This window comes from Medicago truncatula, chromosome 5 (genome assembly GCF_003473485.1).
Source record: "Medicago truncatula cultivar Jemalong A17 chromosome 5, MtrunA17r5.0-ANR, whole genome shotgun sequence".
Lineage (NCBI taxonomy): Eukaryota > Viridiplantae > Streptophyta > Magnoliopsida > Fabales > Fabaceae > Medicago > Medicago truncatula.
The window spans coordinates 30,861,855-30,886,913 of record NC_053046.1 but is presented as its reverse complement, the minus strand read 5'-3'; the positions used below and the strand labels follow the sequence as shown (position 1 = coordinate 30,886,913).

Genomic DNA, 25,059 nt, shown 5'->3' with positions numbered 1-25,059 from the left:
TAACCTTAGAAACTAATTATAACATATACTCTCCATCTCACAATATTAGTCGTTTAAGATTTGTGCACGATTATTAAAGAAATGATTAATTGTGTTGATTTTAATGTTAAAATTATTAGTATTTGCTAAAACACCTTTATTAATTGTAGTTAATGGAATAGTTAAGTTGGATGAAATTCAATAAATAAGAGTATAATAGTGAAAAGAAAAAAATAAACGTTGTATTGGTATTGTAAAGTGATAATTACTTTAAGAAAAAAATGCTAAAGAGATAATAATTGTGAGACGGAGGGAGTACAAAACAAATTGATTTTCAAATTAATTATGTGAAACATTAGTTTTTTTAGATCAGACAAAAACAATGGATTAAAAGGCATATATAATAGTAAAAATATTAATTCTATGATACTATACAGAGATTGATGTGATTATATGGTTGAGCTTATATATCCTACAAATGTGTGACTGCAAACAAACTCTCCCAAGTCCCAACCAACTTACCAAAATCAGTTACACAAACCTCAACAAATCTTCATATCCTCTAAAGTTCAAAAAATTTATAACTTTGCCACTCACACTAACTTTACTACCAAAGTTCAAATTCAAATCCAAAAACAAAAAAGAAAACAATCTAGAAGAACGAGTGGTCTACAGATTCAACAAGAATCCATTTTGATCCCTCACAAACACAAACAATCCATGATTATTCCAACATCATCACACTCACAACAACTCTGTCAAACGCCGTTCACCATCATCATCATCTGCTCACCAACTATCATCCAAGAAGCATTCTTCCGACGCAAGCAATCTCACCCGTAATGGCTTCTCCGCCATTACACTTCCTTTCAGTCTCCGTGGCAATGCTCTTCACTGCTGTGTATCCGAATTATCCTCGTGAACATAGCTCGGTTGATAAGAGACATTGCATAATATATTTAATGAGTGAATTTCAATCTTGAACTTCCCCCTTTGTTCATGTAAATGTCTAACCACTTAATTACTTGATAAAAAAAAATTGACCAAATCAATGCATTTTCATTTGCACATTTTGTAAGAGCCTTTTTTTTTAAAAAAAACTTTTTAACTTCACATTTCATTATATACTTTACCAGATAGTCAAAGTAGAAAGTAACTTGTTATTTTAATTCTAAACTGACATTATGCAATGCAGACTGAAAAATTTAAAGAGTATTTTTAGATGGTTGTGAGGAATACCGATCATTATACGAAAGTTTCACATATTCTAAACAACTGTCATCAAAACAAAGGAGTTCGCGTTAAAATTGGGACGAGTTCGACCAAATACCTACTTAAAAAAATGCTAAATCTGAACATTAATTTTTTACTTCTACCGTACAATTCTGTACTTGAACTAATATTATGATATATATGATGAAGAGTGAGGTCAATTCTTGATATCCTAAGAAGACACTTTCACAAAGATGTTTTGTATGAATGTTCCGAGTTGTGAGATGGTAAAAAATTTCAATAGCCTTGTTCAATGTCCGTGTCCTTTTAACATCAATTTAGAGTTGTGGACAGAAGGGGCAAAAAGATTCATGACCAGCCAGAATCCATTTTGGTTCAAGTTGTATATCTCTCAAATACAAAGCATGTAAAATTTCTTTTCTTTTAAACATTTTGATTGGATTTTGAGGACAGAAAATAAAAATAGTAATAATAAAAATATTAATTCTATGATACTAAATAGAGATTGATGTGATTATTTGGTTGAGCTTATATATATCCTACAAATGTGTAACTGTAAACAAACAAACTCTCCCAAGTCCCAACCAACCTCCCAAAATCAGTTACACTTGAAAACCTCAACAAATCTTCATATCCTCTAAAGTTCAACATTTTTATAACTTTGCCACTCACACTTACTTTACAACCAAAATTCAAATTCAAATCCAAAAACAAAAAAGAAAGCAATTCAGAAAAATGAGTGATCTACAGATTCAACAAGAATCCATGTTGATCCCTCACAAACAGAAACAATCCATGATTATTCCAACATCATCAATGCTTCATCATCATCATCATCACACTCACAAAAACTCTTTCAAACGCCATTCACCATCATCATCTTCTGCTCACCAACTATCATCCAAGAAGCATTCTTTCGACGCAAGCAATCTCACCCGTAATGGCTTCTCCGCCATTACACTTCCTTTCAGTCTCCGTGGGAATGCTCTTAGCCGCTGTGTCTCTGATCCATGCACCTTGCCGGATCAATCCATGCCGGTAAAAGGGCTGTCAACTGCTTTGCAGCCTCTGCCTCCGATCAGTAGATGTATATCTGAAGTTATTGATCCTTCTGAGGTTAAAGAAGCAGTTGCTCGTTATTTGAACTCTGCTGAAAAAACCACCCCTGAATCTGATTCATTGGTATGTGTTGAAACATGTGTTTCTTGCTAAAAAAGTAATCTTTTTTTTATTTTGGAATAATGGGTTTTGTTTGTTTTTTCTTTGTAGAGGCTTAAAAGGATGAAGGATCGGTTAAAAGAAATGAAGAAAGTGTGGGATGAAGTTATGGAAGACAAGGAAGAAAATGAAAGCGAACAAGAACAAGAAGAAGAGCCCTCTCCTGATGTTGAAGATGAAAAAGATGAAAAAGAACAAGAACAAGAGCACTCTCCTGACTCTCTTGTTGCTGAAGATGAAAAAGTCATATCTCAGGTATATGTCTTGAATCTTGGACTGTGACTGTCTTTTCTATTGTAATCTTCAATGAATTTGGTTCTTTAATTGCTACTTACAAGTTATGCTCATAAAGTTATAAGTTTTTCCTTATTGATATGTATCTCCTAGTTGTACTTGCTTGATTATGTAGGATCTAGGAGTTATGGGAAGGTATTGAATTTGATCATAGTTGCACTTGTAATCCTAGTTTATGTGCAACAATTTTAACAACTCAATTATGTAGGATTTGGGATATATGAGAAGGTATTGAATGCTTCCTAGCTTGTTCACATAATTTCTCTTCCGTAGTTAAGCAATAGTCATATACATCAATGCTAGTAAGTAGCAAAGTTGTCCTTCACAGATCACAGAAAGTAGTGGTTTGTTCAAATTCGGATACGCTGCAGTACTGGTAACATTTTGTACTAAATTGCATATCGCAGAATAATATCTATTCACACCTGCACAATCGTGTAATTGGTTATATCAGAATATATCTGCATAAATAATGTAGTAGGATGTAATAAGTAGACTTTCCCTTATCAATATATACATATCTGAAGTAAAAAGATGATTGATCAACTGTGTAGTGTGCTTCCCTCCACTGCATTTTTCCTTTTGTTTTTATTTACCGGATCTAGGTAAGAATAAATACTCTTCCTTTCAAGAATTTTGTTGCTAATATGCTAGAGGCAGCATGTTAAAGGGTTTCCTGTGTAGTGTAGGCTCCTTTATTCCTATGTTAGAATGTTTATTGCTATAACACTACCTAAACTTTTGGCCTCATTACAACTTCAAGTGTGGTGAAGCCACTTTTTTATGTAGGATCTGGGGGTTTGGCTTAGAAGCATAATGAATTGCTGATGTGATCATGGATTCACTTATAATCATTGTTTCAAATTGCTATTGCAGTCGCACTTGTGGTCACGCTGTGAACTTTTACATTGTCGGAAAATGTGGCCGATGTGACTAAAATTGTGTTTGTGACACCCTTGTAGAGACCTCAAAACCCTCTAAAGTGCGGCTGTAAACCGCAGTTTAAAACCATGTTTGTGGTGATTCTTGATATTTTGTGGAAAATCACAAAGTTTGATAAATGCAGCTACAGTTGCGTTTGCGATGTAGTTATATCGACAACAAGTTAAAACTGTATACATAATGACTTTCAGATTAATTGCTTTTTCATACTAAATGAATTCATTTATGTTTTTGCAGGATGAATTGGGAAATGATTATGAAGAAGCTGTTAGTGTAGAATGGATTGATGAGTGTTTAAGCCTTACTTTCAAGTGTCCATGTGGCAAGGGATATGAGGTTCTAATCTGTGCAAACAATTGTTACTACAAGTTGGTGTAAAAGAATCAAAATGTTTTAATTGATTCCTTCTAATTTGGGGATGGATCACTTTTGTTTTCATTTGTAGCAGCTTTTGGTTGTCACTAGAAGAACCAATGTATATATTTGAACATCACTTACATTTGTTATGTAATAAATTGTTATGTACAATCTATCACTAGAATTACAGGTTTAATCATGCATTCACCAAATATTTTTCCACTTTTTTATCATCTGAACTGTAAATACAGTAACATCAGATATTATTTCTTGATTGACTTTGAGACTTATTTTCTTAAAGATGTGGAGAAACAGTAAATCATTTAAAAATTAATGATTAATAATAGGTAGGCTCCGTACATATAGAATCACAAGGACTATGATGCTTTTGGACTAATGTGTACACAGTAGTATTATAAGAATATATTATCTATTTAATCACACTTTGAATCCTTGTTTATTACAATATAATCACTTTTGAACCTCATTCTAATAAAATAATTAACAATCAGTCTAGAAGGAATATTCTCTTTGAGATTCGCTTATAAAAGAAGATCTCATGTATTCTCAATGATTAATTTAACAAACAAAATTTGAATATGACATTGTTTTGCTTGCAATATACAAGAATAGGATTTGAAGTACATGTCCATATCAAATTATGCTTTCACTCTCATGTATGCCTCGCTAGTTTTAAATTTCAAAGTGCATGTATTAAGTTGAAATTCCATAATAAACTTCACTAGAAATCAATTATTATTTAACATCATAATCACCCAAAAATCAACACTATGGACTTATTGACATTGCGGCTTTCTCCTCTCATAAAGTTTTTATTTGTTACATAAAAGCAAATGTGTACCTTCCTATAAGTTGGTATGCCAAGAATTAAACCAAAATTTTAACATATGTTTTTGAGTGGACTTTTGGTCTGACCCAAGCCAAATATTACCTCTTCGGACTATATAAGTCTTAGATCATCGTCAATCAAGGTATGACTCATTCTCAGCTTCTCATCCACCTCAATCATTATACTGACTTGAGTGTTAAAGTGCGTGCAGGTACACTCTCATCATTATGCACCATCAACGCGCCCTACCCTCAATCCACCATAACAGTGAGATCCTACTTCTTTCTTGCATAATCACTGAGACCTTGGGAAAATTCAGACACTCGAAGCAATATTGAGTTTAAGAATTCACTACAATGATCCTTTATGCATGTGAATAATGTTGTGATGAATGTTGCATTTGGAAAACCATGTTATGTGGATAAGAAGACTCATGAACAAGACCTTTATGAAGATTTTGGTCTTGCATTTTAACCTCATAGGAGTTAAAACCATGAGGATCCATGAAAACTTGTTCATGAGTTGGATTGAAAGCCATAGCATTTTGTTGATTATTCCTCCAACGAAAATTTGTCGCAGTCGAAGTTTGTTGTTGCTGCTGCTGGTGTGAAAGTAAGATAGAATTTTGTGGTGAAGTGGATCTATTACTGGTGTCTTCTGAAGAACAAGTTCCAATTTTTTCTGAAAGATTAACTGTTGTTATGTCATGTATGCTTGCTCTCCTCTTGTCTTTTCCTCCTGAAAGTTGTCTTATGAAATACTTTTGAGCATGGCTTGCTACTTGAGTTGGTGTTCTCGTGATGACGAAATTGCGCGAAATATTTCTCCAATCACCTTTGCCATACTTCTTTAGGCCTAGTAGAAATAATCTGCAGGAAATGTATTCTAACTTAAGATGGCAACACAATGTTTTAGTCTAAATCAGCCCTACAAAACCAACTTATATCATAACATATTCTAACGTAAGATGATATTCGAGGATTTTGACCTAACTCGACCTTACAAAATCATCTTGCAGTGTAAGGATTGTCTAAATTTTATAAGCTTTATTTAGACTTATCACTAGCCTATGTGAAAGCTAAAAAACATTATTCCTACCTCCTAGGTCTAAAATTACCTTTGTAAATTCCATCCTTTAATCCTATACTTTCTTAAGCGCACGATGTTTCAAACATACATACATTCTTCTATATCTATCTAACACTAGTAGCTCAATTGGTTTGCGCTAATCGTTAAAGGTTTAGAATTTAAACCCTAGTAAAGAAAAAAAATACTAACATATCAACTAATATACTATTGTTTTTCTTCATAAAACAATAACAACAAAAACAAAAGGTAAAAAAATTACTTGTGTTCCTCTTCAGTCCATGGCACTCCTTTCTTCCTTTCCTGCTCAGGAGCTCTAACTAAAGAAGATCTCTTTCCACTTCCTCTGAATTCATCATAACCTGAACTGTTCACCCAATCTAAGGTAAAGGGTAAAGTAGGAGTGTTATAACCAGGAACTGGAATCAACCCAGCTTCTATATTACAAACATCATCTTCTAATTCCTTATATTGTCTCATCACATCACCGACCGTCTTTCCTGGTATCATTTCAGCTACTTTATGCCATCGATCCGGCGTATCTTTATCATGAACTGCAAGAGCATTTTCAAATAGTTTGTTCTCTTCTGGAGTCCAGTTTGTGGCCATGTTATCTTCCATACACCAATTGGAGTTTTGTGTGTATGATGCAGGAGGTAGAACTTCCATTTCCCACTTCATCTTATCAGGTTTTTAAAAGATCAAACTATTGTTTTATAGAATCAAAGTTGAGACAATTCACCTTGATTTATGGTTCTAAGCCCAAAAAATTCAATGAAAAGTCTAAAATTTGATGAAGGAAACAGAGCAAAACAGAACAAAACAGAGGAAAACAGAGGAAGATAAAGCAGAATTTTTTGAAAGGAATCAGAATACCCTTTTTTTATGAGTGAGAAAACTCATCACTAATAACTACTAAAGAATCTTGAAAAGACCCACTTGATCAAAAAAATGAGAGAAAATTTACCAAATTTAAAGAAAATTATTATCTCTTATCTAATTGGTCTTAGAAGAAAAATACTTAAAACCCTTTTAAGATCTCAAATCAATTAACTTCAATTGAGAAAAATAGCAGTAACCCGAAAAATAAAAAAACTATAAATTGCTTATAATTTTAAGTATAGCAACAAAAAAAATGATTTTTTTAGTGAGAAAATGGTTTTTTTCTTTCTGCAGCTTAACTTGAAAACTTAGCCCAATTTGGAAAACAGTTGAGAAGGAAGAAAAGGATAAGGCAAACACAAATGAATGTGAAAACCAATTAGAAAACAGCAGAGAGAGACAATAATTTATGTAGCAGAAAAGCAGGTTTAAAAAAAAAAAAACTGTTATTTTTCCTTTTTTATACCTTAGCAACAAAAAAAAGAAAGAAAACAAACAACAATAAAAATAAAAATAAAATAAAAAATACCAACTCAGCATACCAAAAAAAAGGTAAGATCTTCAAATAGAAATGAGCCAATAAAATGAAAGTAAGTAGTAGTTTTGAAGAAATGAAATTTGGTAGTAACAAAAAGGAGCTATCAATAAATAAATGAAAGTGATGAAGGTGGTGATGTATGATTGGATATATGATGTGTTTGTGGGCACACCTTACAATTATAACAAAAGTTCTATTAATTAAATAATAGACAGTCTCGGTTTTGTGCATTTTTTGCATAAATATATCATAGAATAATTAACTATATAGTTTTGCTTATGTGACTTGCAATGGTTTATTTATTCAATTCATTTGATTGAATGTGTTTTATTATACTTTTATTTCCTTCATTTTTTTGGTTGTTGGAGTTGTCAACAAGAAACAAACGAGGATTGGCAGCTCATCATGAATGATGGAAGCTCACCTGCTACGCACTATTAGATTCACCTTAGTGTATGTGTTGATTTCTCTTATAGGGTCCAAGCATGTTGAGCCAAAGTTTTGATTTCATTTCAAAGAGCTACTAAAAAAAATTAAGACAATTTATACGGGACACTCTAAAATTCAAGACAAGTGTATATGTGCACTTGATCTTTAAATTAATAGTTAAATTGTTTAACGGTAAGTTTTAATTTAGGAGACCGTAATTTATATGTACATGATGTGTCAGCTTGTAGCATTTAAAGTTGGGTTTAAATCACTTTGAAATGGTTGTAAAATAACTTTTTTTTTTTTTTTTTCTGTCATGAGGATTCTAGTGTCATTTTAATTAGTTAATAATTTAAAGAAATTGTATATACATCTCATTATAGATTTATTTGATCAAGTGATATTTATTCTAGTTAAGATGGAATGGATTGAACCTCTTCTTGATGTTGATACCGGAGAGGCGTTAGGATTATTCGCGGCTTTAGAATGGGTTCATAAGCTGCAATTTAATAATGTCAACTTTGAGCTAGACTCCAAACATGGTGTGGATCATTTTCATAGCAAGCATAGTAACGTCTCAAACTTTGATGCTATTATTAGTAACTATAGACATGCTTTTTCTCTAATTTATGCTTTTTCTACATCCAATTGATTTTGCTAAAACAACTAGATTGTGAGCAACTAGATTACAATAGTTGAACCTTAGATCCATATTTTTGTTGAATTTCCAACATGTATATGCAATATGTTACTCAATGAATCTAAAACGTAAATTGTTTCTTATAAAAAGCAGAAGAGAGAGTAATTGTTATGTTAATATTTTTCTCTTTATCAATAGTTGAACCCTGAACTTTTAACTCATCAACTCCTTTAATTCATTAGTTTCACAATCATTTTAAATAAAATATTGTAAATAAATATGTTATATGGGATATAATATAGGGATTTTTTTCTTAGACTCTATGATGCCTTGTTAATCTTCAATTTCCGTGTTTTTTTTTTTGTCAACTAGTTTAGTGGTTAGAATTCACCTTTTTCAAGATGAATAAGTGGGATGTCTGGGGTTCGAACCCCGGCCCCTGCACTGCATATAACAATGCATGTCCCTGCGAAATGAGCTATGCTCGCGGGGACTTTTGGTTTTTTTTTTTTGTGGTGGTCGGGATTTGAACCTTAGACTTCGCATATATTACACATTATTCATATCAACCGAGTTAAGCTCACGATGACGGACTTTCAATGTTAACATCGTATAAAACAATTTGAGTATTACATGTAATTAATTTATACTCCCTCTATCCCATATTATAAGTAATTTTCACAACAACAAAAAAAATCTCATTTTATTTTGTATAAGGAATCGTTATTTTTATCGACGTGTTTTTTTTCTTTTTCAATGTATAATTAATATAAAAGATAAAAAGATCATATTAGTAAAATTTATAAATAAATAAAAAATTATAAAATCAACAATATTAATTTACTGTCCTTCTAAACAAATATATCTATTTTTTTTACGTGTACAAATATATCTATTTTTTTTCTTTCCAAAAAAAAATATATATCTATTTTAAACTGCTGCGAAGGTGGACATGTTGGTCCCTTCGCCATGAACGACTTGCACAAATGACAAATTTTCTTTTCCTTCAAAAAAAAAAAAATGACAAATTTTCTCAACAACTCTCAATTTCTGTTCCATTCATTCTCCTCCTAGTTTATTTTATTTGAATTTTTTGTTTTTTCATTATATGAGCGAGGTTATTAAATTTCAATCCATACAAAGTTCAGTGTAAGTTATTAAATTTTAAGGTTTGTTTCGGTGAACTTAACTCAATTGGTAACAACAATGTATAATATATGCAAGATTCGAGGTTCGAACTCCGAACACCCAAAAAAAAAAAAATATTGTAGTTTGAATACAAATAAATTTAAAGTTGTCAAAAGAAAATTCAAATAATTTATTTATTTGATAGAAAAATTCAAATAATTTTGTTGACTTTATGGAATAAAATGAACAAAATATTTGAGGCATGCATGAAATTGAAAGGCTGCAATAAAATTATCTATTTTATTTGATCAAGTCCTAAAGAAAATGTATTCAATAGTATGATTATGTGAGTACCCATTGAGGTAGAGAGAGAGAGAGAAAAAAAAAAAAAAGAAGGTATTTATAAAATATAAATCATATAGACCATTTATTCAATAAATCTAAAAAGTTGTTGGGTATATTTGAAACTAAAGGATGTAACATTTACCCATCGTTTATTTTTTGAGGGGATTTACCCATCTTTTTTTTATGATATAAGAAAGGGTCGAAACCTAAAAAGATTACAACTTAACCAAGCATAATAAGACCCCATTTAATCAGCAATTAAAAAATAATTAATTTGAGTTGGACAAACTTCATAAATCATCAGATCATGCCCCAAATTAAACCCAATGTTTACCAAAGCATCAACACAACTTTTAGCCACGGTACAAATGTTTTTTTTTAAAGAACCTCGCGGTACAAATGTTGAACCTTCACCAAGTGGTAGAATATTTGAAACAATCATTGAATCCACATGTAATTCCACTACATTAGGATATACCCATCTTTAATTGATTGTATTGTGATTAACATCAAAACGTGTCTAGATATCACTGAAAAAATGCAGTATCTCAAAACACTAGTTAAAAAAAGGCTTAATTGCATTTATGGACCCCTATCTTTTTAAAAGTTGCGGTTATAGACCCCCTAACTAATTTAAATACAAAACAGCCCCTTATGTTTTGATTCTTTGGCAGTTTTGGACCCCCAAGGCAAAAAAAAAAAAAAAAATTGACACGTGGCATCCTCACTTAGGATGCCACGTCAGCGTTGACCGAGTCAACAATGGACTGGGGATCCAAAACTGCCAAAGAATCAAAACATAGGGGGCTGTTTTGTATTTAAATTAGTTAGGAGTCCATAACCGCAACTTTTGAAAAGATAGGAATCCAAAAGTGCAATTAAGCCTTAAAAAAACTAAAAAATAGTACTCCATTGTTTCAAAATACATGTTGCAGTTAACCACTTCACATTCTGATGAACACAAGGTAGCCATCAAAGGAACGGTTAAAATGCAGCAGTACGATGGGGGTGGTAAATGGCACAGACCAGCGCTTCTCCAAAAAAAAAAAAATGGCACAGACCAGCAAGTTGATGCTGTGGGTCCCATTTACGGTTATAACATAACTATTGTCGTTTTCTGATTGGGTAGCTCCTTTTATAATTGTAGCATTTTTAGTATCTCTAGGTTCATGTCCCTACCCTATTTGAATGTGCACGTGTCTTTCTTCTGCTGGCTTTAATCACTTGACCGCCATACTCCCAACCAACCAATAATAACCCTCTAGACTTATATGGCAAAGTTAACATGAAAATTGTTCTTGAAAATTGTGTATGATCATAAAAATCATCAAACTTGCATAACTAATAAGCAGAAACATGCTTATATTTTTTGGTGTAAAATTCTCTAAAGGACCTTTGTAAATTATATTTTGATTGCAAAATAGTAAAAGTCAACATAAACTATAAATAAAATTTTAGAAACATGCTCCAAGTGAGCATGTCTTAAACAACATATGAACTTGTTATCTTTTACTCTGGTTGACAAACATATTAAGGAGATTATTACACTAAAAAGTTTTACATTACTTGAAAAGTTAGATTGAGAGAAATTTATAAACAACACTCACATTATTCTATCCATCAAGACATCATTTATAAAGGGCAAAATCGTAAGGATTTACACAAGACCCAAAGGAGACAGTAGTTTGGCTCATAAATGTAGTGTTGCGAGCTTGAGGTCGGAAAATGGTCTACCAAGTAGAAGTCAAACATATTTCATACGCTTCATAGCTTACAAACACTCTAGTCCCTTAGATTCGATCAGTAGTTATTGTTCCGCTAGACCAAAACTTTAAGTCTCATATTGTTTAAAAATTAAATGTAAATATAGTTTATAAACAACATTCACACTCCTCTAACATAGCTCATTTTACAAATGACAAAATGTTAAAGCATACACAATGTATATTACTTCGAAAAAGGTGCAACACATATATACTTGAGGTTAAAAGAACCCTTATTTTATCATTGCTAGTAGTTCATGATATCTGACGTATATGTGTCTATTGTGCACAAACTTGAGGATGTTTACGGTGAATACTCCTGCATAATAATAAAAATAAGCATGTTATTTTCTCATCTTGAGCATCCACAAAGAGACATCCATTTTTTTAGTACTTAAATGAATCACATGTGTACACATCACTCATTTACAATTTTTTAATAATAGTACTAATAAGCACTTAATCTCTTCAACTCAGCATCTCACACAAATTTCTTAAATAAGATCTAATAATCAACTATCAATAATTTTATATCATTACATTTTAATTTTTAAAGAAATGTTAACGAATGCTCTAAAGACATTCTTTAAGGACTTTTAATAATAAATTTTTATGAAAAATATGAATCTCACTTAAGATTGAAGGTCTTAAATGAGATATTGATTCTTATATGATTCCAACAACTTTTCTCACTAACAGGGGTACCTGGTAGCTACCAAGTCTTAAAAGTTTAAAACTCCGTTAGAATGGTTTAGTGTATAAAAGTTGTATAATGGAGTAAATTATTCAGTGTCAGTACATGTCCCTTAATGGCCCTGTAGGGCTGGATGGGCATGAATAGTTGTTGGAACGCGGGAAAGAAAATGACCCTATAGAAACAAAGAATAGACCAAAAAATACAGAAATGGAAAAGAAAAGGAATCATAAATAATTAAAAAATTCAGTAAATGCGATTTCTCATAACTCACCACCAAATCATTTCCAATAATGGAAAGATTCTCTGCATAATAATGGGAAATAAATAAAAGTCAGAAAATGTGAACTGGGTTTGGTTTAAAACTTTTGCTTACGTGCAAATCCAGCCAAGATGGACCCATATGCTTGCTAAGCTACTGTCTTTGTCTACCACACTACACTACCAATGCATTGTTTATCTGTTTTGCAAATACTATTTTTAATTTCTTATATCAAATGATTGAAAATAATGACAAAGAAAAAGTCCCATTTTTTCTAACTTTGTATTTTTTTTATTAGGGTTATGTTATCTTGTGCCCTAAGAGCACATGTTAAGGAACCCAAAATGAGCAACTTTGTATTGGAAAACATGATAATTTAACTTTTAAAAATTTAACTACACGACTTTTGATACATATATTTCTATAATAAATTCTTTAACATGCGCGCTTGAGGGTACAAATTAACATTTACCTTTTTATTAATACGATGATTTCACTACTTCTATTGTCTTTCGATTCTTATGGAAGAAATAATGTGTATGGTATACAGTGCAATTGTGAGGTAAATCGACGATATCACTCATATAGAAATCATAAAAGTTCCTTTTATATTAGATAAAACTCGTGTAGAACTCGTAACTTAGAAATGCGTCTCACATATAGCGGTGAGATTTAAATATGTTTCATCCGATGAGTGAGTGAGTATTAGAGTGTTGAAAAAAGGATGTTACTAACACATTTTCAAACATTTTATTCGTATATATAATTTTCAACTCTTATCTCTCATGCTTTTAACGACTAACGCTCGTGCAATTTGTTTTATGGCATGTCTAGTGGTGGAGGGGGTGCAAGGGGGAGCCTTGGCACCCCAATTTAAAAATAAATAAATAAAATTTATACTTTGAAATTTACTATATTGTTTCATTTCTCAATTTCAACCATTCTTGTTCATTACACATTGTTAAATTGAAATTGATAAATTTGTTTCTTTGAAGCATAAAAGTTAAGATGAAGAGTCGAAAAATCGATTTGTTTTCAAGAGGAAGGCCGAAATTTATTACAACTTAAATTTGTTGTATGCAACATGATTTTTATCTTTTGGTTTATTTTGATGGCGGTCACTCCAAACTTTTTTGTCTGGCTCTGCCACTGGCCATGTCATTGATAAAAAGCCTCAATTATTGTAAATATTGTAAAACTAGGTTTATATTCATATTTCTTGTAGTTTTACTATTTTTTTTCAACACGATGTGAAGTTAATTTGAACAAGAATGAAAGCTGCAAACATTGAACTAGAAAGAGGAATATCAAGTCTTCACCCAACCAAGAAAGTGTCTCATCCAACAAACAATGACGTCGGTCTAAACCATCGAACTGAAAACTCACCCAACAAAGTATAGTACTTCACTTGCGGCCATGTACGTTCCATGTATTTCAATGTTTTTATCTTGTGAAAGTGTTGGAAACACTCTCTTTCCAACATAAAAATTCCTTTTATATTAGATAAAACTCATGTAGAACTCATAATTAACATAGAAATCCATCTCACATATAGCGATGGGATTGAGATATGTTTCATCCAATAAATGATTGAGTATTGAAGTATTACACACTAAGCACACAGATGAAACTAATAACACTTAGAGATTGATAACTTGCAATGCAAGCAACCTCTCCTATACTATTAGATTGTACTTTCAGCTATTGTGTAGTACAACTAGATTAGTGTAGTACAATTAGTTTGCCTATATACTGATTCTAACTCTCTCATTTGTTAATAATGAAGATTCATTTTAGTTTTCTATTGTTTCATAATATGAAGTGTTGGAAAAAGGATGTTACTAGCATATTTTCAAACATTTTTTTCTTATATATAATTTTCAACTCTTATCTCTCATGCTTTCATATATGAGTGAAAAAAACTAATTATGGATTATTAGTATCACCGTAAGTTAATAGACTAACATGTTAAAGCTAGATCATTGCCATACAGGGGAAAGATGATATCAATTTAAAATTCTTGAATAATTTGAGTTCATCTTAATCCTTTTCCACATGTAACGAAATATTCTAGCTGATTCTTTTTTTCAGTAGAACAACACTTATGATATTTTCTTTCAATAAAAAAACATTTATCATCTTTAACTATTATACATAAAGTTTGGGGATAATGCATAATATATATAAGGTCTGGGTTCGTACGTTGGACATCACAACAACAAAAATTCTACGTAAAGTCTAAATTTCGTCCACTTTTATTATATTGTATAATCAATGAGAAATGTAAACCAAAATTTTGATTAGCATTGTTTTCAATAATCCAAAATTATTCTTCAAGAAGGAGAAAAAAAATGATATACCAACAATACAAAAATTAAAATATAAAATGAATGGAAAAAAACAGAGAAATTGAGGACATGTTAATTTAATAGGTCTTATTCTCCAAGAAAATCTTGTTATTATCTTTGATAGTTTACTTCCTTTGGATTGGAATGTATATATAGTTTTCCTTGCATGTTTCCACTCTTCCTTCTTAAGCAAAGGTTGTAAATTAGTATTAATCTTCTCAACACTTGGGAAGGTCACTTGGAGGTGGTAGTAAAGATTCATTTGGTCCTTTACCATTGTCCACAACAAATGCCATCTTCAATCCCCAAGTTGTGTGAATTTCCAAATGACAATGCATAAACCATACCCCTGAAAAGATTAACACAATATATCATATAAGAAAAAATTGTGACACCAAAATTCAACTCTTTTTTAAAGAGTAATTACATTAGTTGGTCCTTGAAATTCCAGGAATGTGTCAATTTAGTCCCCAAATTATTAATATTTCAAAACAATTCATGAAATTAAAAAATATTAATGAATTTTGACGCTTGTTTGAATATGTTATCAAATACATCTCTGACATTATTTATTTATTTTCAAATTCATTCATGATATTACCAACGTTATGTCATTCTAGTCTCTATAAATACCATTATAGCGTTGAATTTTTTTTTTGTGGTAATCGGGATTCGAACCCCGAACCTTGCATGTATTATGCATTGTCCTTTACCAACCGAGCTAATTTCAGTGATCATTTTAAAATATCAATAATGTGAAGAGTAGATTCATACAAAGCTACGATATCATGTACCAAACTTAAATATTTACTCTTGTATAAAAAAGAGAAAAATACCCTAGGGTTTTCAAATAACATTACCTGGATTATCAGCCCTGAATCTGATAGCAGTCCATCCACCAGATGGAACACCAACTGTATTTCTCTCCACAGGATCAACCAAATTAAACTTTTTAGTATCCTTTTTAGGATTAAAATTCCCTTGTCCCTTACCAACTACAAAGAAATTGAATCCATGTAGATGAATAGGATGATTCTCAGGAGCTATCATTCCAGTATCTTGCAAAATTAATTGAACTGTTGAATTATAAGCAAGTCTATAAACCCTAGTCCCTTTATTAGTCCTAAAATTTGATGGCTGTTTATTCCCAGTAAAATCATATACTATTTCAGGTTTTCTAGGAAAATCATCAGTAAAAATTCCACTAATGTTAAAAAAATGTGCTTGAAGAAGTGAAATTTTAGGCATGACAAATGTTACATTATTTATAGCTGCAACAACTCTACTACCATTGGGACATGTAGCACAAGGGTTAACACCAAGACTCACAGTAAAAAACAATGAATGGTCAATTTTTTTAGGGACTCTAGCAGGGTATTTATGGGAATTCAGACTTTTTAATGAGTCAGTGAAACTGTTAGCTATTTTTGTTGAATTTATTGGAGGTAGTGAAGTGAGTGTTGTGATTGTTGAACCAAGGGTATTTGGGTAATGTAATGTGGCAGTGGCTGTTACATTGTCTATTGCAATTGGTGCATCCATGAATGTTGAAGCTGCTACCATGTATTTGCCACTTGCATGGTTGGTTTTGAGAAGTACATTTGTTGTTTGTCCTGGTGTTATTACTATTGTGTCTGTTTTGAATGGTTTTGTGTATGCAGCATCAACTTCAACAACAGTAAATTTGTGTCCAGCAATTTTGAAGAATAGGTCTTCATTTAGTGCTGCATTGATTATTCTTAGCAAGTAGGTTTTTCCTGGTTCAACTTGGAATTTGAATCCTTCTGCATAATTGAAAAATGAAAATGTTGTTAAACCTCATTTTATGTTACTTCGAAGAATTAATAATCTTTTTTTTTTTTTTGAAATTTTGTGTGTTTATTTTTTTGTTGTAATCTGGGTATCCTCCACGCACAACTGCAGAGACTAATCTCTTGAGCATTCTGGGACCCAAATGGACGACAAACTCTCCCTAAGAGTTTTAACGCGACAAAGTGTGTCATCTCATATAAGCACCTTTGGGTAAATTATTTGTGTTTTTCTTTTAATTACATAAATTATTCATTTATAATTTATTTCTTGGTAGGAAATATTTTTAGAGTTAAAAAATTAGAGATTGACATGGTAATTGGTATATGGTTTATGTAAAATTTCAATTATATTTCACCATAATATCATAATGTTATTTTCTAATATATTTGTACAAATACTCTTTAAAAGAAAATATATTTGTACAAATACACACACAAGATATAAATGAAATTTTGTGCAAAAAATAGTAAGAAATAACTATAATGAAAATAACATGATTTTTACTAGAAAGATAGTTGTATTTTTATTACTAAAAAAATTATTTAACCCGGTTATAAATGATTTTTATTAAGAGCCCCTTTTACCACCTCATACATTTTCGTTCGAAAGTATACTATTGAACAAGCAATTTTTTGTATTTTTATCTGAAAGTTTTTGAAAACATACTTCAGAAGTAATTTTTGGGTGGGAAAAGAAGTTCCTTTTTTCTCTCTCAATGTTGGGCTTTGTTGAATTATACATGAGAAATAAAAATGGAGTTTCTTTTCCCACCCCCAAAATCCGAAGTATTAACATTGAAGGTTAATTTTGTAGATTTGACCTTGTGAAGCACAATGTTGAACAGGCCCTGGATGACCATTGATAGTGTGAGCATCAGAGACATTTGGGGCCAATCCAGATTTCAAAGCTTCATTTATTATAGCCTCAGTATCTGATTTCCACCATTCACCTAAACAAAATTGAAAATTGTAAGGTTTATGAACCATGATCCCTATACCATTTAAAAAAAAAACTCTATGAAGTGATGTATTTATTAGCAAAAAATATAAAGGAAAAGGTAGAAGAACTAACTCAATATGATAACTTGTTCCATGTGGGGTCTAGGAAAAGGGTAAGGAACTCCAAGCTTAGGCAAAATGACAATAGCACCATGTACAGTTGCTCTAAGCCAAAGTATATGTGCATGCCACCAAAGTGTTCCTCTTTGTCCTGTGAGGGTAAAATTGTACATATAGACCTGGCCTGGTTGAATTGGGCATTGGGTTATGTATGCTGGCCCATCAGCCCAACCTGTTCTCAACTGTCTGATTCCATGCCTATCGATCAATTTTAAGGGCAATGGTTAAGGAAACTATAAATAGAAAATTTGTTTCGTAAATATAAATTTTGACATTTGATTAAGTAATATTACACTATATTTTATAAACAAATTACTTGTTTTGATTGTTTAACCAATGCATTGAGGACTCTGTTTAACATTCATATTGTATAAGATTAATTAAGGTTAAATAGCATATTTAGATAATGTATATGAAGTAATGAATTGTAGCACACTCACCAATGGATGCTAACATTGTATTTGACATGGTTAACCACCTTAACAAGAACAGTATCATCTTCTCTAGCATAGATGGTGGGGCCAGGGAAATTCCCATTTATAGTTACAATGGGTTTGGTTGAACACAATCTTGTGGCATTCTTCATCACCACCTGAATTAACAATAATAATAAAACATTATCAACCTTAATGGTCATGAAGTAGATATAGGAGTCAACAAGAACAAAAATAAAGTCTAAGTGCATGACATGTAACATCTACCAAACTTGAGTGCCTTGCATTGCTCAAAAATTAATACAATTTGAAGATGACAATTGGTAGACAAACTTAACAGAACAATGGTTTGGTACATATTAGTATAATTTTTTTTGAAAAAAAGTTAATGATATTTTTATACAGACAAATAGATAAAAAATAGTAAAGAGAAACCAAAACAAAAATATCCCTAGGATTCTTGTATGCATGCATGTTTTTCTAAGCATATATGCAATTTGATGTCGTATTTATTTTCTCTAACTTCATCAAGTTAATAAATTAAACTTGAATATTAATATAGCATTATCTTGTTTTTTTTATCCCTGATAATAAAACTATGACTAATAATAATAACACCAGAATTGTAAATAATGCACGTACGTTGAACTTGTAGTGGCGAACCATGGCATCCACAGATAGAGGAAGCAAGCAATAAGCAGCTAGTAGAAATATGATTCTAATACACATAATCCCCATAATCACTTATTTGAATTGTCTCTGCCTCCACACAAACACAGAAGCTCTATATATACCTAGCTTTCCCTTTTGTAGCTAGCTATACTTTGTGTGGAGCTCACTATGCAAATTGAGGAGAATGGAACAACCTTATATATGGTACTCTTTGTTGTCAAGTCCTTTTAATAAGTTGGTTGAAAAATATACATAACATATTATAACAGTGTTTCGAATTTAACAGTGTTTTGAATATAGGCCACGATACAGAATCGTTGCAATTGCATCGTGATTTTTAACATTGCGGAGAATTTTGGTCAAATGTGATTGATGTGGTTAGAATTGCAGTCGCAATGCGATTATTTATTTAAATATGTCGCGGTTAATTATATTTATTGAAAACCTGAACATATTTAAAAAAAATATATCATATAAATAATGGACACTTTAAAAATATTGTACACTACTAGAGAAAATAAAAGTAGTAACAATTAGCTATTGAAAAAAAAAGAAACATCTCTCTAATATTATTTTTTTGAAGGGAACTCTCTAATTTTATATATTATCATAAAACTAAGTGACTGAATTAGAGAGATATTTTACATGTTTTATCTCTAAATTTTACTCGATCATTTAATCTTTTTTTGGTAGTGTCATAAGCACAAACAAAAAGTAAAATAAACGGTCTACACAAAAATAAAAACAAAAAGAAGCTGGCCAGAAAGTTCTAATATTTTTCTTGTTGGTCACATAAAGTTGTTATCCATCAACCAAAGACACTTTTTGAAGCTAAGATTATTGAACTTCACTTATTAATGTCACAATTTTATTTCCTTTTTCTCTCTTTTAGACTTGGTGACCACATCAGATATTGGGTTTGGTCCAACTATTTTGTGTAAAGTACAACGATTCCATCTAACATATGTACCAATTAATCAATGGATTGGATGCACAGTAATCTGAATCTACCTGTTTTAAGTCAAAGAGATGACATATACGCCACAACAAATTATGAAGAAATTGTAAACTTAAAGTTTGTCTTTGGAATTTTGGTAATTGGTCATTTGATTGGTTGTTAGCAAACTTCTCCATCACAAAATTCTTCTACAATTTTAAAATGAATGGTATGTTTGTATAGTTTGTAATTTGTCCTCCATACGTGTGTCTTTAGGATATATGTTAAGAAATTACACGTAATAACTCTACTATGAAGAGTGAGGGTGTTTAAAATATATTAAAAAAAAATAAAGAAGTTTTAAGGCCGGGTAGAAACTACTAAGAAATCCGATAAAATCGGGTGCTTGTCGTGATAGAGAATTTTACATTGAAAATGGATCATGACTAATCTCTGAAAAATTTATACTTTTATCATATATTAAAATTATTTAAAATAATAATTTAATTCGTATATATTGTGTAAATTTATACGTGCATTCGATCATATTTTACTATCGTACGAAAAATATCATAATATTTTACTATATATAATGTCATTTAACTTGTTTTATTAATTCATAAGGTATCTTCATAAGTCTTGACCAACAAAAATGTCGTCACGATTATTAACAAGCTATATGTATTAATTGTTTAGACTAAAAATAATTAAAAGGGTGCTTGTATTTTTTGTTAGATCGACGAAATGATAAGTAACCGTTAAAACTCACATACATAAATGGAAAGATCGAAGTTTGAGCTTCAATCATAACATCCGTCCTAACAATTTCAGTATTATCATCGGTTTAACTATAATTTATGGTCAATGCTTGCATGTTTTAAATGAGATAAAATAATCGATAGCTTTTAATTATCAACAAAAGCACTCACGATAGGACGAAAACAGTGGAGATGGTAAGTTAGCCCAACAAAAGTTTACTGATGAAGAATGGTTTTCAGTAATTGCTGGTACTGGTGAGAGATTATTTGATCAACAGAAGCTTCCCCTACCTAGCCAAAAATTTGAGGAGTTGGTAGCAGTTCATCTCATTAAACTACTCAGGTATTTTATTTTATTTTTTTGAATAAAAACTACTTAGATTTATGCACTCCTGTTTTGTTTCCATAGTTTATTATTCTTTTTGTGGTAAGAAGTTCCCGTTAGTTTGCAAGTGTGAGTTATATGTTCCATATCAGATAAAATAGTAAAGGATGAACACCATATAAGTAAGAAGACCCATAAACACATTACCTTAAGGTTTTGGATAAGAGTGTGGCGTCTCTCTTGCTTATGTGGTTGTTCAAAATTCGATGCGAGCGGTCGCCCGAGCTCCCCAATGACCCAGCGGTCCCATAAGTTCATCTTGTTGAAAAAGACTTGTAGGTTTATTAATTCATTTCAATTAACGCACATTTTACTAACCCCTGCCGCCATTTTATTACACAGCCTATTCCATTTTCTCCTAATCCCCCAAAGAAACTAATAAGACATCAGACATTTTCATACATGACCAAAATTATGACATTTTTAACTAAATAGATTTATAAAATGTCATAGTTTTGTCTTTTTTTTTAATTTTTAAATCTAGCCCTACTTAAGTCAGTCATGAGTTGGTATTATAGGTCTGAAAATGTTATCTTATACTCTTACATTTACATTTGTATCTTCACCTTTACAAATTATAAAAAATGTCAATTTTGTCATTTTATAATTTAACTTTTTACACTTTATTTTTCACCTCACTTTCAACCTTTTTCGATCAACTTTGAATTCACTCCCACATGAGATTTCTGAATGCACTCTGATTTCCAGTTTCATAATATTCCCAAAAAACGTTTAAACACATATCCGGTTTGTAATTATATTTTTAGATAACATAAATATAGTTTTTCGGTTTATTTTTATGTGATAAGTGATGAACATTAATCTTGTTGGATTCTAGACTTTTGAATTTTTGGGTTTATGTGATGAAGGTGATGTTGAAGATTATGACGACGATAGAAGGAAGAGGATGCAGATTGTTGAGTTTATGAACAAAATAGTTCTTTTTTTATAATGTGGACCTACCATGTCAGTACTTAACTGCTACCTCAATTTTTTTTAACGAAAAGGGTAACGATGCAAACAATTGATGAGTTAAAAGATTTATGTGTGAACAAAATAACTTCGAGGTGATTGGGAGCATTTGATGCTTAAAGTTTTGTCTATAGTGAAGAATATTATTTGCCGTGTGTGCATGAATGTGTTGTTAACTCGTAGATTACATTTGAGAGAACGCAGTGTTGAAACTCACCTTTGTGTGTGGAAAGAAATGGGAGAAGATTCTTTTCACCTATTTTCAATGTCATAGGAGTGCAACTTTCTAGCAAGAAGGGGGTTTATGGGGTGAATTTTTAAATTTTTCGCAGGTCCAGGAACAAACATGCATGAGGAGTGCAACTTTGGAAGAGTCACAATCTACATGATTGAGAGGATTACTTTGAGGCTTACCAATAACATTTTTGAGCGCTAGCTACTCATTTAATGAACAAATGGTGGAGCATGACAGTTAAATTTCATAATTAATTTTTGTTTAAAAACTCCATAATTTTTTTGTGTCTTTATGATTGAGAAACAAAATTTGATTGTGTATACTTTTTTTTTCGGTTAAGATTGTGAATATATAGTTACTTGGAACAAAATTGTTATTTTGCACACTTTAATTCAAAAATCAAAATTAACCAAGGCGTCTTCGAAAATGCAATGAAACTTTACATCCTTTATGTATTTTCACAAAAGTTACAACTAAGAATGATGGTCTTGGTTGGTTACCTAATAATTAAACTATGGTAGACTTGATTATTTTTTCCGGCTTTTGTCGGGGTTGAGTGGTGTGAGCTTTGTCGCGTTTCTTGTGGTGTCGAAGTTTTGTAAACCGATTGGCCTTATTCTAAAAACAATGTAACTAAGAAGAATCAGAGCATTCCATTAAAGTGGTTATTGAGTTTCTTTCACTTAAATCTCTAACATATTATATGCCATGTCATTGTTAAATTTGTGACACATTATCACTTAATAGAATTATTTAATGTCAGGGACTAAAACTTTTTTGGAAGTAAAATTTACTCGAAATATGTTAGAAGGAGTAAAATTTAATGTCGGGAGGGAGTAAAATTTTCAGTGAAGTGATCAAATTAATTAGCTTATGAAAACTTTGGAAGTATATTTACTCGAAATATGTTAGACAGGGAAGGGATGAAAATAGATCTCAAAGACAAAGGGGTTTGATAAAATTTGCTTCGACTGTAGTTCGTATTCCCCGCGTAGCAGCTTTTATACAATTCCTTTGCAGAAACACTTCTCATTTTCACTCATTCCCAATCCCAGGTATCTTTATTTCATTTCAATGATTTCACTATATACTTTGATTCTATTCTAATACGTAGTAACTACAATAATCTTTCAAATGTTTTTTTCTAATCCCTAACTTCAAATTCAATCTTATTTCCCTGCAGTAAAACACCATCATCGTTCCATATTTACTTCACTTCGTATTCTCGATGCCTCGTAAACGCTTCTTCGAAACACCGCAACCCAAAACAGGTACGCACCTTTCTAACTATCTTAAAACACTTGTTAAACCAATTACACTTACTATTACACAATCCAACATTGCACACAAGGTGTTCGATGAAATGTCTCATCCAATAACTTTTTACATTTTATATAACTTTTATGCATCTTAATGCAGGTTTAGAACATGCCCAATATTTTCTGAAGAAAATTGGGTTGGGGCCGAATAATTACTACTTCTGGAAACAAATGGGGAAGGCTTTGGCATGCACATATGCAGTGATGGGTGCAGCATGGTTATTCAACGAGACATCGCCGTTGGGTTGGTGGACGTTGAAGCCAATGCCGAAGGAAGAGAAAGAGCTGGAGCATTTGTATCAGCGGCGTGAGTTTCCGTATCCGGGAGACGAGGAAGCTATGGAGGAGTTTATTAAAAAGGGGGGGATGATTGGAACAACTATTGGACCTAAAGGGATGGTGGAGAATGATATGGATGAGAGTGATTATAAGAAAGAGCTCAAGGATAAGAAGTTTGAGCAAGAGGCTCAGAAGCTTTGGTTTAGGATGAGGAATGAAGTTATTGGTGAGCTTCAGGAGAAGGGTTTTGATGTAGATCAATGAGTGCGTTGAATTGAATCCTTAATGTTGAGGACTAAAATACTACATTTGTGTTGGTAAATAATAAATATTGAATGTTATGTTTTTAATAAATTACAGTAGACTTAAAAGACTAATATATTTGTTGTTCTCGGATATGAGGTATTAGGTATTATTTGTATGTGACTTATTTTTTCTTATCGGATTTGGCTTTTTTGTGAATATTTCCATTTACTATCTGAAGTTTTGAATGAAATGCCTACTGGCATCTATCATGATTTTGAGATTCAATGGAGTTTGGGACCTGAGTCTTTCTTTTCTGTGGTGCATGAAAAAAAGATTCAGGTTTAAGTGCTTAAGTATTGATAGCTAAGAGTACCTCTGGTCAACTTGGTAACATGTCTTGCATGAATGATCAAGGAATGTATATTGTCTTTGAAGCATAAAACACACAAAAAATCACCTGACCATACAACAAAAAGTTTGAAAGCAAAAAAATCAATAGAAAATGTGGTTTTTTTAGCTGGTTTACTTTCTTTTTTTTTCCCGAATAACAAATGTTTGTATACCTTAGTATTTATGTTGGGGTGGGTGGGAGCCGGTTTACTATATAGGAGGAACTTCTTTTTTCTTTCATAGCAGTCTGAGTATGCACACACCAGCTGCTACCCAAAAATGTGATGCATATGAGGGTGATGGGATTGTTTAGAGGGTGATTGTTGCTTTGTCTGTAAAGATCAAGAGCACATTAGCCAACTGTGTTTATGTATGTGTTTTGGAGTAGTTTATTTGTGTGATTAAGAATTAAAACAGTTACTTATTGTTTTGTCAAGGATTCAAACAGCTACTATGGTTGAAAACTGTTTTTGCTAACTAAATATATAGTAAAATTAAGCTTAAGTAAATGTGT

General features: G+C 31.6%; 3 protein-coding genes across 3 annotated transcripts; 1 reads left to right on the top strand and 2 right to left on the bottom strand.

Moving 5' to 3' along the window:
* Nucleotides 1-4,568: 4,568 nt before the first annotated feature.
* LOC11410915 (transcription factor DIVARICATA) lies at nucleotides 4,569-7,316 on the bottom strand. The gene is made up of 2 exons (XM_003615530.4): nucleotides 6,222-7,316; nucleotides 4,569-5,742 (listed from the first exon to the last, which is right to left on the bottom strand). Exons 1-2 carry the CDS (start codon nucleotides 6,638-6,640, stop codon nucleotides 5,238-5,240), a joined length of 924 nt encoding a protein of 307 aa, XP_003615578.1. The 5' UTR covers nucleotides 6,641-7,316; the 3' UTR covers nucleotides 4,569-5,237.
* Nucleotides 7,317-14,872: 7,556 nt separating this feature from the next.
* On the bottom strand, nucleotides 14,873-19,185 carry LOC11409888 (laccase-4). The gene is made up of 6 exons (XM_003615527.4): nucleotides 18,995-19,185; nucleotides 18,359-18,510; nucleotides 17,872-18,116; nucleotides 17,621-17,749; nucleotides 15,849-16,772; nucleotides 14,873-15,337 (listed from the first exon to the last, which is right to left on the bottom strand). The coding sequence occupies exons 1-6, from the start codon at nucleotides 19,088-19,090 to the stop codon at nucleotides 15,207-15,209; spliced, it is 1,677 nt and encodes a 558-aa protein (XP_003615575.2). The 5' UTR covers nucleotides 19,091-19,185; the 3' UTR covers nucleotides 14,873-15,206.
* A 4,004-nt stretch (nucleotides 19,186-23,189) lies between these two features.
* Nucleotides 23,190-24,371, top strand: LOC11410603 (uncharacterized). Its single transcript, XM_003615525.4, has 3 exons — nucleotides 23,190-23,366; nucleotides 23,495-23,582; nucleotides 23,731-24,371. Exons 2-3 carry the CDS (start codon nucleotides 23,540-23,542, stop codon nucleotides 24,171-24,173), a joined length of 486 nt encoding a protein of 161 aa, XP_003615573.1. The 5' UTR covers nucleotides 23,190-23,366; nucleotides 23,495-23,539; the 3' UTR covers nucleotides 24,174-24,371.
* Nucleotides 24,372-25,059: the final 688 nt, after the last annotated feature.

Coding starts and splice junctions, on each gene's coding strand:
- LOC11410915 (XM_003615530.4), bottom strand. CDS start 6,640: ATGAAGTGGGAAATGGAAGTTCTACCTCCTGCATCATACACACAAAAC. Junction 5,743..6,221: donor TGGACTGAAGAGGAACACAA/GTAATTTTTTTA, acceptor CATTTCCTGCAG/ATTATTTCTACTAGGCCTAA.
- LOC11410603 (XM_003615525.4), top strand. CDS start 23,540: ATGCCTCGTAAACGCTTCTTCGAAACACCGCAACCCAAAACAG. Junction 23,583..23,730: donor AACACCGCAACCCAAAACAG/GTACGCACCTTT, acceptor ATCTTAATGCAG/GTTTAGAACATGCCCAATAT.
- LOC11409888 (XM_003615527.4), bottom strand. CDS start 19,090: ATGGGGATTATGTGTATTAGAATCATATTTCTACTAGCTGCTTATTGC. Junction 17,750..17,871: donor GGAACAAGTTATCATATTGA/GTTAGTTCTTCT, acceptor AATTTTGTTTAG/GTGAATGGTGGAAATCAGAT. Junction 16,773..17,620: donor TCAACATTGTGCTTCACAAG/GTCAAATCTACA, acceptor TCAATTATGCAG/AAGGATTCAAATTCCAAGTT.